This window comes from Anolis sagrei, chromosome 3 (genome assembly GCF_037176765.1).
Source record: "Anolis sagrei isolate rAnoSag1 chromosome 3, rAnoSag1.mat, whole genome shotgun sequence".
Lineage (NCBI taxonomy): Eukaryota > Metazoa > Chordata > Lepidosauria > Squamata > Dactyloidae > Anolis > Anolis sagrei.
This window is the reverse complement of record NC_090023.1, coordinates 148,177,372-148,189,810: the sequence shown is the minus strand read 5'-3', so window position 1 is coordinate 148,189,810 and position 12,439 is coordinate 148,177,372. Positions and strand designations below refer to the sequence as shown.

General features: G+C 39.9%; 1 protein-coding gene across 25 annotated transcripts in view; it reads left to right on the top strand.

Annotated features, from left to right (window-relative positions):
- The window catches only part of CAMK2G (calcium/calmodulin dependent protein kinase II gamma), a 168,099-nt gene that overhangs the window by 80,831 nt on the left and 74,829 nt on the right, over positions 1 to 12,439 (top strand). For all 25 annotated transcript variants that reach the window (XM_060769146.2, XM_060769144.2, XM_060769141.2 and 22 more), the window contains exons 4-5: positions 8,682 to 8,736; positions 9,582 to 9,647. In XM_060769146.2, the coding sequence (XP_060625129.2) occupies positions 8,682 to 8,736; positions 9,582 to 9,647 (121 nt within the window). The remainder of the gene's footprint in view (positions 1 to 8,681; positions 8,737 to 9,581; positions 9,648 to 12,439) is intronic.

Here is a 12,439-nt window from a genome sequence, read left to right as displayed (position 1 = left end):
TATACAAGAATTGTGAATTGAAGAAGACAAAACCCAGAAATGAGAATACAGGAAGACAAAGCCACCTCCCTTCTTCCCTTTCCCCAGTCCCTGTTGTCCCTTTCCTGCTACCACCTACCCCCTTTTTTGAACCCGCCCCTTTTTACAAATCCCCCCTTTTTTCTTCCCAACTTTCAACCCGCTACTGCTACCCTCCCCTGTTACATTCCCCTCTCCCCACCCACTGATTTTTATATAACTAAAAATCTTTCAATAAAGATATTTAAAAATATATTATTTCTGTATATTTAATTATATATTAATATCAATATTTTACAATTCAATATGTCCATTATATGTTGCAATGGACATACTACCAGTAAATGTGTCCACCTGGCTGACAGTCCTAACTGGGGCTTATTTTGGGAGTAGGGCTTATATTATGAGCATCCTGAAAAATCATGCCAAGGCTTATTTTCTGTCTAAGAGTTATTTTCAAGGAAACAGGGTATGTTTTGTGTGCTTTAGTTATTCACACACAACTACTTCTCCTGTTGGTTGCATTGGGATAAAAATTTGGACTTCCATAAGCTTCTACTAGTTCATAATTTAAAACAAGGCAAGCATGCTAAAAATAAGCAGCACCGTGTTAAGTCCAGTCAGTTTTTTTAAATTTAGCAGCCATATTAGTATAGAACATTAGCTAAAATCAGTGCATGAATAAGAAGATTTTAGTTCATACGATCATTAAATACAAGCAGAGATGTTGATAAGTTAACTTCTCCCATGAGAGTAGGCCCAAGAATCAAACCATCTGTAAGCCTTATATCTGATGCTACTGTTCCTGGGGTAAGTTGAATATCTTTGGGAGCAGAGTAGTGATTGTTTTCTTGTTTTTGCGTCTGGGGCACCATTTGGGAATTATACATTTTCCTTTTCTTTCTAATTGACTGGATAGCATGCAAGAAGGTTTGTTTAACTGTTATTAAGTCACTGATGCAATTTTTCAGGCACGTCCTGTTCAGCTGAGCATGTGTCTCTGCCTCATTTTTGTTTCACAAAGCCACTTCACTCCCAGGCTGGATAGATGGCTAGACACCCAGAAGCAGAATCTCTGCCTTGAGAGGCAGTTTTCACATTTCCTCATTATTTGGGTTAGTTCAAGACATCAGCTGACTTGGTGCCCTTCAGAAAACTCATGCCACCACTGCCATCATTCCAGCTGCAAATGGGTGTTTTCTTTGCAATATACTATGAAATGGGAAGTTTGCTTATCTACCTGCTTTTGTCTTCTCTGCCATAATTTGGACACTTTTTGGTGATTCCCTACATCAATATCCTACCCTGTTTTCTTTCTTTTCTTTCTTACTTTCTTTCTTTTTGCTACAACTTTGCTTATCTATCTCTCCTTTTTCATTTTCCCTATTGGTTCTTAAAAGGAGCTGTATTGCAGCCAGAGTTGCTGAGTTTACACAAAGAGAAGAATAATCCATTCACATTGCATGTATGGATCAGCAAATTATAACAATTCCTGGTTTTGTACTGCTGTTTTCTCACCCTTTTTCCTTGTTCATGATTCTGATAATAAATTCTAAGCCTATAACCAATTGGACTCTCTCTGTGTGTAACTTAGAAAATCCTGGCCAGTTCACTTTGAGATGGCTTGTCACCTTACTCCTTGTAAAGAAATTAAACTTGCCAGTTTAAGAAGGTACTTCCTTCCTAAATTAGGTAAAATAATAACTAGCAATGATGATAGCGTGGAACCTGGTTTGTGGCATTCTTGTTTCCTGCCTTCAGGTTTTCCCTTCATGAATTTTTACCATCCTGGACATATTTGACCTTGCCTGCTCAGGCACATTTGGTTCAGTGTAGTTAGGACTTAGAAGCGAAACTGGAGGACCCAAAGAAGCTTAGGAAAAGATCCTGCCTGAAGCCATGGAGAACCAGTGCTAATATGTGCTGCTAATACCTGGCACAGTGGACTGGGTAGTGCAGCTCTTATTTCTTAAGCTCCATTGGTGGATATCTGTTTGCCATTGTGCTAAACTATAATCAGTGCCTCATACCTTCTTCCTGTCTGGGCTTTTTCACTTTTTCTGTGTAAACTTATAGTTGCAAGAAAAAGACACACAACTGTCTGCTCAGACACAGTTCACTATGTTCCCAACTCCTGCTTCCAGTAGTTATGCCTTGGAATGGCCTCACAGTTGTGAAGAGAAGCCTGGGTTGCCATGGTTCCAGGAAATGTTTGTAGGGTAAAATAGCAATCCTCATTCCCTTCCCTCTTTGGTGTCATCCAGCCCCCTCTGCAAAAGCACTTCACATGCAAAGAGAGTTAAAAAAAGGTGGCTCTTGTGGGGAGATTGGAACAAGTTGCTTAAGACAGTGTAGATTTCTGGGGATCTGTGTAGGATGGTTTTGATGTAAACAGAATCTCATTTTGAGGAAAGGAGAACTGAAGTAGAGGAGCTTTTGAGATGCAATATTCATCCTTCTGGATTCTAGAAGAGACCAAATATTTTTATTTCTCCTTGTATAGATTGAGCTTTTTAGCTGGTGAGGAGCCCTCTGCTTTCAGATGCATTTTTGAGATTTCTTTGTCTTTGTTTTTCCTCCTTATTTTTTCTTTTCCGTGTATCTTAGATAATAATTGACACACTGAGGACACAGTCTTCCAATTGAGCCTTTTGGGTGCTCTGGGATTATTTCCCCTGGTCTTTGCCGGCAGTTAATGTCTTGACGACTCAGCATCTCTGTGCTGCTTTTGGCTCTCTTAGTGACCTTCAAAGCTTTTGCGGCTGCTGAGCTGAATTGCCAGAAAGGAGAAATCTTGAGATCATGAACGGCACGGGTTGTTTACATTGTACTGGGCAGACAGAAAGCAATTCCTCAATTTCCCTAAAGCTCACATAACTGGACAAAGTAAACACTGAATATCTGCTATCTGCTAGAACCCACTTAATGAACAAAGAAGGTTTCTCAGTTGTATGTGTCCAGGTATCTATGGGTACCCAGAAAATTCTATACAGTTGGATTGAGAGGTTATGGTATATCACAGACCGATATGCTATAAAATACAATGGAGAGGATGCACAAAATGTATACAAAACCCCAATATTTTTCTGCAAATAAGCATTTGTGTTTTCCCCCTATGAGATTGTGGATTTGTGTTTTTAATCAGCTCTCTCTCTCTTGATCTGTCGGTCTGTCACTTTCTCACTTTCTCAGAAACTTTAATGCAACTGATAAAATTAGCTTAAGTTTCCAAAGATAATTTCCATGCTAAAATTGTTTTGTCTGCCAGAAATTGTTTTGTTTTTAAGAATCAAAATTGGACATGCATTTTGTGAAGCTTTAATTGCAAAATGCATTGGGAGGGGGAGGTTAAATGAGGACATAACTTTGTCAGATTCAAAGGTTTTAAACAGTCAGTTTCACCACTGGTGCTCTAATTTTAATAATATGTTAATAAATATCAAGGACAGAGCCTACATAACATAATTTCACGATCAGAAAAAGAAACAGTCTAAAATGAAAGGTCTTACTATTGTTATTCAGAAAGACTGACTGTATCTTAAGAACATCCAGTGAAATATGTGGAAGCCATAATGTGTCTCTTTCCAGCTTACCCTATTACACTTTCTAACTTTCCCTTTCACTTCCATTTCCCACTTAACATTTTTAAGATTGGGCATTTTGGTAATTATGCTGTGCAAAAAGCTGGTATCTGAAGCTCCATCCTGCCTTTGAAAGTGGGCCATTCTTTCCTGACTGGCCAAAAAGTATTTTTAGTGCTACAGAGGTGGAAAATACAATGACATCCTCCACTATCTTCCCCTGGGATGTTTTCTTATACATTGAAATAAGGGAGAGGCATACAAAAGCAATATCCATTGTAATTTCAGCATATGCCCATCTTGCAACGCTTAATATTTTCCATAATCATACAGTGCTTTTGTGTTAGTGGCTTCTTCATTTGTTCCTTCTATTGTTCCTCACCTCAATACATAACTATATCTGTATTTGATGTCATTTATTTTTACCTATATGACAGATCATCTTCATCTCTGTCTTTGTTTGAAAATAGATGTCTCCATTTTGAGTACTCAAAGGTGGACAGTGAGCATTTTTATCACTGCAGGTAAAAAATTCTGAGCCCTCATCCACCTTTGGTGTGGTTTAGGTGTGCAGCACCCATATGTGTGTGTGTGGAAGGTTAATCCAAAGGGAATAGCTAACATTGGTAAACAGGGTCCTGTTTGGTAACTATCCTTATGTCACCAGCTACCACTCCTGTGAAGCCAGCCATTAGCTGTTCAACGAGATGATTTGTGAAGGATTATTTGTATTACATCCCCTAATGCTTTCTAATAGCAAACTTTTAATTAAAAAGAAAGTATTTCTGGAAGCAGCCTCAGCAGCTACAGCAAAAATTCTCCGCATTTTAATATGATTAGGAAAAGGCTGGGGTAGGAAACTCGGCTGCCCTTGATAGTTGTAGTTCTACATACAGCTTATACAGAAACCTGCAGCTTGGTATTTTGGAAACCAGAGTTGCAATGGATTGCTGCTCAACCTGTTGTTGAAGATATGGTTGGGCAGTTCCCAGCCTTTCCATGTATTTTCTGGCTCTGTTGAGATAATGAGCAGTTGGGAGAAAATGGTGAGTGGGTGGCATCCATCTGTTTCAATTTATGTATCAGTTGCATTGCTGCAGATGATCACAGTTGCCTTGCCGTCTGTCAGACCATGTGTATTCTGTATTTGTAGCGATAGCATGTCATCATAGGCGATAGCATAACCTTAAGCTGATTGTAGTAATTTGGAGAGGAAAGGAAACAAGTTGAAACAATCCATTCCCATTGTATTTCTCCCATCACCACTCAACTGTGCTGCTGAGTTCAGTAGTGTTGCTACATCCCCTGACCCCCAACTAAAGTGGTGGTAGCGAGAGAGGCATTAATGATACTCTGCAGATGCAGATGCTCTCTAATGGCTACTTGGCTTATGCCCAGAGATGAGGTTAATGTTGATGACTCTTGAGTACCTGGCATTCATTCAGAGTGCCTCATTGCAGAAGGATTCCCCAGAGTAATTTGAAGGCTGCATCACATAAGGCTTCTTTTTTACCAGAAAAGAATACTGGAGTTACTTCAAAAAGAATTTGATATCCCCATTACAGCAATGCCTGTTCATATCATTGCTTGCAGATTCCCTTAACTCAGATGTTTCAGAAAGATTGCAGTAGTAATAAAATATGGGGTATGTGACAGACTTTTTGAACCTCCGGGTAGGATGTGTAAGACTTAGAGGAGAACACTATGATTGAAGGTGAGGTGGAGATAGCAGTAGGATATTTGAGATGGAAGTAGGTTAGAAGGCCTGGTTATAATTTAACAATAACAGGGGGCATAATGGGTTTATTAAGCAAGGAGTTTATTTTATTGGTTATAGTTTGGTTTTGTTCTCCACTAACAGATATCCAGAACATCACCCTCTGGTTCAAATACCCTTACTAGCTTACATGCAGTCATACACACCAAGCAATGTATGGAGGAATTGACTTCTAGTTGTGGGAAAGTAGATGCAAATCTGTATGCAGTCTAGGTGATTTTTTTCACGTAGAGAGACATGAGATTGATTTGATAACAATCTCAATCCCATTTCAAAAAGTCAAAAGATTTTACAGCAACAAGTTTTTGGGGGCATGCTTCCAAAGGGGTTAGGAAGTTTGCTGGAGCAGAATAAGAGTATTATAGCTCGTGATGATTGGTTGGAATCATTTTTACTGATACAGGAAATACTGCCCACTGTATCAACTGATTTGGTTTATCTTCCATAATTTCATCATGAAGCCAAATTTTTTTAATAATGCCATGTGGCCAACCTGTTAATTGGATTACTTGTGTTACCTATCACACAAGGGAAACCTGAAAAGTAGGAATAGCTCAATCATGACTAAGCCCAGAAGCAGATAAATGGCCTTGCCTTCATCTCCACTACCACTGCCCTGGCCTCAGAGGGGGAAAAGAAGAGGCAGGCATAGCTCCATCATGCTTAGTCCTAGATGCACATGAAAAGCCCTGCCCTCCATTCCACTGCCACAACTTTGGCTTTGGAAGGAAAGAAGAGGCAGGCACAGCCCAGATAGAGATAAAATGCCATTTTCTTCTTCTTGGACATTCTTCTGGTTGTTTCTTTGTATCTGTGTCTGTGTTCACCTTTGTCCATTTGGACTTTGGGAAATGCAACATCTGCAGCACTCTTCTGTTGATTGTCACTGGCTCACATTATCACTGGAATAGGTCCTGGTTGACGGACTTTAAGTCGGGCAGCATTCTCTAGGACAGTGGTTCTCAACCTGTGGGTCCCCAGGTGTTTTGGCCTAAAACTCCCAGAAATCCCAACCAGTTTACCAGCTGTTAGGATTTCTGGGAGTTGAAGACAAAAGCATCTGGGGACCCACAGGTTGAGAACCACTGCCCTAGGAGGTGTTGATTTCCCAGCTTGTTGTTGTCACAAATCCACCTCTTGCTTTGTGGAAGAAACCACTACCCTTTCAGTTGGTTACTGGTTGCTAGGCTGTAGCACTCTCCCATAGCTGTGATCTCAACTAGATATTATGTGGAACATATAACTCCCTTGTTAAAACAGCTTCTTAGGCTCCAGTTCACTTCCTGGTACAATTTAAAGAGTAGATGTTAAAGCTTGGGTTCAGACAATCTGGAAGACTATATCTCCCATTGTGGACCTGTTGGAGCTCCAAGATTTTAAAGAGGTTTTCCCCTGATCCCATCACCAAGTTTTCTTAGTGGTTGCTTTAACCAACTGGAACATCCGTTCTCCGAAGGTAAGACTGGCTTCCTGCCAGATTTCCTTTTGCCAGCAGACATTTTATTTAAGGAGGCTTTTAAGGTATAAGACGGGGTTGTGGTTATGATATTTTATTGGGTTTTGGGGATGTTTTATATATTTTTAAAGACCTTGCTATGTTTTGGATGGATGTTTTAAAATTTATCAACTGATTTTAATAATTGTTTTTAAATGTTGCTGTAAATGTTTTAAATTTACTGTACTTGGAAGCTGTCTTACATCTAACTCTGGGGGTGAAACTGGCATATAAAATAAAATCAATAATAAATAAAAATAATCATGACAGTACCCAGAGCAAGTGTGTTTTTCATAATTTTGTGTGTCCTGCTCTGTAGTTATTAGGCTCTTATTTGTATGGCAAACATTTGACCTCATGATTAATAATTAGAGGTGACTTAGATAGTTTGTGGCTACAAACAAGGAACTTCATGTTCAAAAGCAAAAGCAACCGCTCATAGTATCTTCTCTAAAGAAGATTCTGTAGATATGATGGTGCCCAAGGAGCTGATATAATATAGGACAATTGCCCTAGCTCCATGTTCTCTGCAATGGTAACCCTCTGTCAAGGCTCTACTACTTCATAATATAGGTGATGGCCCAATATGACTGAATACCCATACCCCCAAATTAACGAACTTCATACTTCATAATATAGGTGATGGCCCAATATGATGGAATACCCATACACCCAAATTAACAAATTTGACACAAAGAAAAACTGGAACATCAGTGGTTTCCTGAGTGATAGAAAATGTGTTACATGGAAGACTAAACAGTTGTTTTGAGACCTCACTGATACTCTGACAAGACACACCCAAAATACAACTTGTCTAGTTCATTGAGATTCTGGGTCTGTAGTTACAAGGTTTTAGCAATCCTTCTAACATACCTATAACACATTCTATTTTTAGCCCCATGTTACATACAGTGATAATATAAAGGGGGTGATCATGGTTTACAAGGTACAAAGGGTTTAGGGAGTAAGTTGGTACAGGGAATCTGCAGTTTGGTGAATATGGACAAAGATCAGTAGTGTGGCACTGGAGAAGGGGAATTAGAACCTTTCCCTGATCTACATTGCCCATAGGAATTGCTATTTCCTAAAAGAAGGGAAATATATAGGTATCATAGTGGCTTTGGAATACAACAGGGAAATAGTACCAGGCGGTGGGGTGGGGTCCTTGTTCTGGTTCTTCCCTGCACCTCCCTAAGAGTGAGAGAAACTTAAGGAGCTGAGAGAGTATGGTCATATGTTTTCTGCTTCTTATCCATTTGATGGCCTGAGATTGAATCACAAGTATCCCAGTTCATGTCTAATCCCTATCAACCTATGAACTTCAAGAAGAGCGTTACGCAAGCTGTTGTTTTCTTAACCTCAATTTCCTATTTAAAATATGGCGAGTTTCTGAATGTCCTTGTTAATTCATAAGGTTGTGTGGTATGTACAGCACTTTTGAATATCCTACATAGGGGTGTCTCAAGCTATTTAACTTGGCAGAGAGCAGCAACTATTGGTTCAGCACCAGTCCATAAACCATTACTTTGAATAGCACTCCCCTAAAGCACTAAATCCATTCAGTTTAGTAATTATTAATAACCAAGTAACAAATTTCTGTGGTGGTAATGCACATTGGAAAGATAATGGTATTAAAAAAAAATAAAAACCCAACTTCTTGGTTTTATAAAGAGACGAGCCAGGCCAGCAAAGCCCCCTCTCCCCCAAGTTTTGGTGCTATCTTTCTATTGGGCTTGCGTAGCTCTAAAAAAATTGCCTCTCTTGCTCTATTCCTCAGTCTCTTGCTTCTGTTTGTCTTTGTTGTTTCTAGTACGGCTCCATGAGAGTATTTCAGAAGAAGGTTTCCACTACCTCGTCTTCGATCTGTAAGTGCTTTCTATTTGGCTTTGATCCTTCATCACTTTCACAAATGTCTGGGCTGTAGAAAGAGTTGCTAAATAAAAGATGTTTTTTGGGATTGCTCTGCTTCCTCCTTCCACTCTGTTCTTCCAGTCCTCTCTGCATAAATACATCATTTGATATGTTCAGAGCTATATGTCTTTAAATCCAAAGCAACACAAAAATGGCATTTTGCACCAGTATTACTTAAATCTTATAAATAATTGCATAATTCTGCAGCCTGTATAAATTATCAAAATTATCTTTTTTTCTCATATGCATATCTCTGATAATGTTTACCCTTTACTTGCCTTCATCAGCAAAAGAAAAGTCTTCATGTCATTTCTTCTGATCTCAATCATCAGCATATTTTCAGAAATTGAGATTTTTGCCTACCATCATCTACAAAGCCTGTAGTTTCTAGATCACATTCTTACAATGTCACTGTGTTTCTTGAATAACACTTGCTTTTAGTTTGTTGCCTTCTGCTTACAACAATAATGAATAACTGGCAATTTTAACCAAGTAAAATATTTCAACTTGCCTTAAGTCTGAAAGTATATACCAGGAACCATTTTTTTTTGCTATAATATGGTCTGTGGATTGTTTTTAATTCATTTTTACTTTATATGTCTTTTTCGATCAAGCGGTTTCGCCCTCTGCTTCTAACGCTTGCACATCTCTTGCTTGTGAGTTCAATCTTTTCAAAACTTTATTTAAAGGAAAGTCTGATGAGGTGGTTTCTTCCATGTTTTTCTGTTGGAGATGTGATTTCTGACAGTCTCCTAAATGAGAATTATTTTTTATCCTCATATCTTGCATCGAATTTTAGGGTCACTGGTGGGGAACTCTTTGAAGATATTGTTGCCAGGGAATACTACAGTGAAGCAGATGCCAGGTAAGAAAATGTCTTGTCATGATTTGGATTGACCACACTGGCCTGTGCTCATTTTTCTGGAACTGAGAACTATAAAATATTCGTTCACATCCCACACTGTATTAGATGCAGCTTATCCCCATTTCTGTACAGGTCCCCACCCCCATTTGATCCATTTACTTAAACCAATGATGGACATCATGTGACCCTCCAGGATGTTTGGCTGCAACACCTTGTGTCCATTACCTGTACTAGCTAAGACTTCTGGGGCATGGAGGTCCAACAATAATTGGAGATCTGCATAATCCCATCCTTGAAGCAAATCTCTTGATGTCCTATAGTTTAGACTTCAGTCACTTTCTTATAAGTCACAGATTTTTGCTATCACGTCATTTCTTTGTAAAAGGTATTTCTCTGTGTCATTTGTTTATTTATTTATTTATTATATCCCATATTTTCTCCTTTAAAAGAAACTCAAAAGTGGCTAAGAATGTCAATAAAACAAAAAAGTTACAATTTAAAACAAAAAAACATGACTTCTCCCTATGGTTTCATGTAGATATTAAGTCACATGGAGGACAAAATAGAGCTCTGAGGGCCAGGGGTTTGAACAGGAGTCCACCATCAACACCTTCTGCATACTGTGGGATGGGACACCTGTTCAGGGGATGGAATCACGATAGATCACCACTGCTCCACTTTTCAAACCCTTGGCCTTGCCTGCTGATCTACAGGGGGAAAAATTGGCAGGCAGAGCTATTAGCCCTCACCCTTAGTCTTATCTAACCAGTTCAGTATTCTCAGAATGAAGTTTTGAATGGCACTTGTTTTTCCATTTTCTGACCTGGCATTCAAAAACAGCATTTTCAAACCAGGAAGACAGTCACCATGGCTAGCCAGGCCATTTTGATATGGGAAACAGTTTGGGAGTGATAAGGAGCCTGTTTCACTCCCCACTTTGATATCACTGAGACCGTCTTTTCAATCCATAACTCCCTCTGGCTTTTATGATTCCAGAGGCTTCCCCATACACTCCTTCCTTCCTCTGAGTAACATGTTATTCCTACATTGGCCAGGTTAACAGGTGACTGATAAAAATAAACCATGTACAATTTAGGCAGGCAGGTGACAAAAGCAGGTTGTGGGCTTCACCACAGAGGACATACCCTTGCATATGAAGGCAGTGGGAGAGGCTCTTAACAGCTGCTGGGCCAGGACACAATGGAGCTCTGTCTGTCTGTCCTCCTAGCAGTTGGAGGAATAGCAGTTGAAGCAGAGGAAGGAGTCTCTGCAGGTGCTGGGCCAGGACACCATCCTACAGTTCTGGCATAACATTGAGAAGGTTCATGATTGCTCACATTAAACCAATCTTAAGAGCAGCAAAATGGTGCTTGGCATAGCAAAGGTGCTGCTTATAAAGGACGTGAATCTAGCTTTCTAATAGGACTTACCTGTGCTTATCTCTCTAAGGCAGTGATTCTCAACCTGTGGGTCCCCAGATGTTTTGGCCTTCAACTCCCAGAAATTCTAACAGCTGGTAAACTGACTGGGATTTCTGGAGTTGTAGGCCAAAACACCTGGGGACCCACAGGTTGAGAACCACTGCTCTAAGGTATCCATGCACTTTCCTCCCCTGCATTCTGGGTCTCATTGATATGTCACTTATGTAACATTTCTACAGAAGTGCCACATGTGTTACTTACCTTACCAAACCTTGGTTGCCAGGAATCAGAAGTCGATCAATTCACACAACTCTCCCCACACCCAAGGAGTTTTTTTTGTAGAGTAATTTACAGTCATGATCTAAATAGGTTGCAGTTGGAGAGCAGTTACTACTACATTCAGATGATTTGTAGCTTTACTTCAAATTTTATCAAATCATCAAGCAGGGCATGAGCAGTGGTGACTTCAAGAGGTGGCAAGTGCCATTCAAAATAGTAAAAAGTAGTTCCTAGTCTTTATACTGACAGGAAATGCTGTCAGTGAGTTCCACTCGATACATGTGAGTGAGTGAGAGGAAGATCTGCCTGCAACTTTAATAGCCAAGCAATAGTGTCAGCTTACTAAAGGAAGCCCAATTCTCTCTTTTTTCTGCAGACAGAGCTCCTTGCCAGAGTCCATGATCTCTGTCCCCAATTTTTGGTTTCATTGCAGACAGTTTGGAAGGATATAATCCACTCGATTGATTGTATATTTGTGTCATTTGGAAGAAATCCAACAATTAAGAGTAAAAGAAATCCGGTGTATTGTTGTATTTATGTGCATACAGTCTATTCCAGCCTTGAATTTTACTTCTGAGTAGTTAAAAAAAAGCACAGCTGATACAACCTCCTGTGATTTGTTGGGGGATAAGGAGGTGAATGAGGCCAGATGGTCAGCCTTTGAGGGCAGAGGGGATGAATCCATACCAATGTCTTCTGCTAGTCCTGTCTGCAGTTGACCTTCTTCTACACTAGCGTTTCCCTTCTCCAGCTTGAACAGGTCTAATGTTGCCCTGCTTGAATAATTGCAAGCTTGTTCCCTGGTTGCGCAGAGCTGCATTCCAGAGCAGACTGAGAGAATGATCAAGTGAGAGAGGAGTTTGTGCCAATCTGACCTTCCCGGGGACTCATTGCGCTTTTGCCATTTTTGGCCAGAAAGTCTACTGCTGTGGATTTGGCTCTGTTCTAGTTATTGTACAGATTTTTCTATTCCTGTTCTGGGATTGAAGAGAGCGTCACAGGGCCTGCCAGCCTTTTTACTTGGGTGGCGAGATTCCTTGCACAGCCTTGTTTTTTCCCAGAGTAAGCCTCAGTCCTCGGCACTGAGAAGGA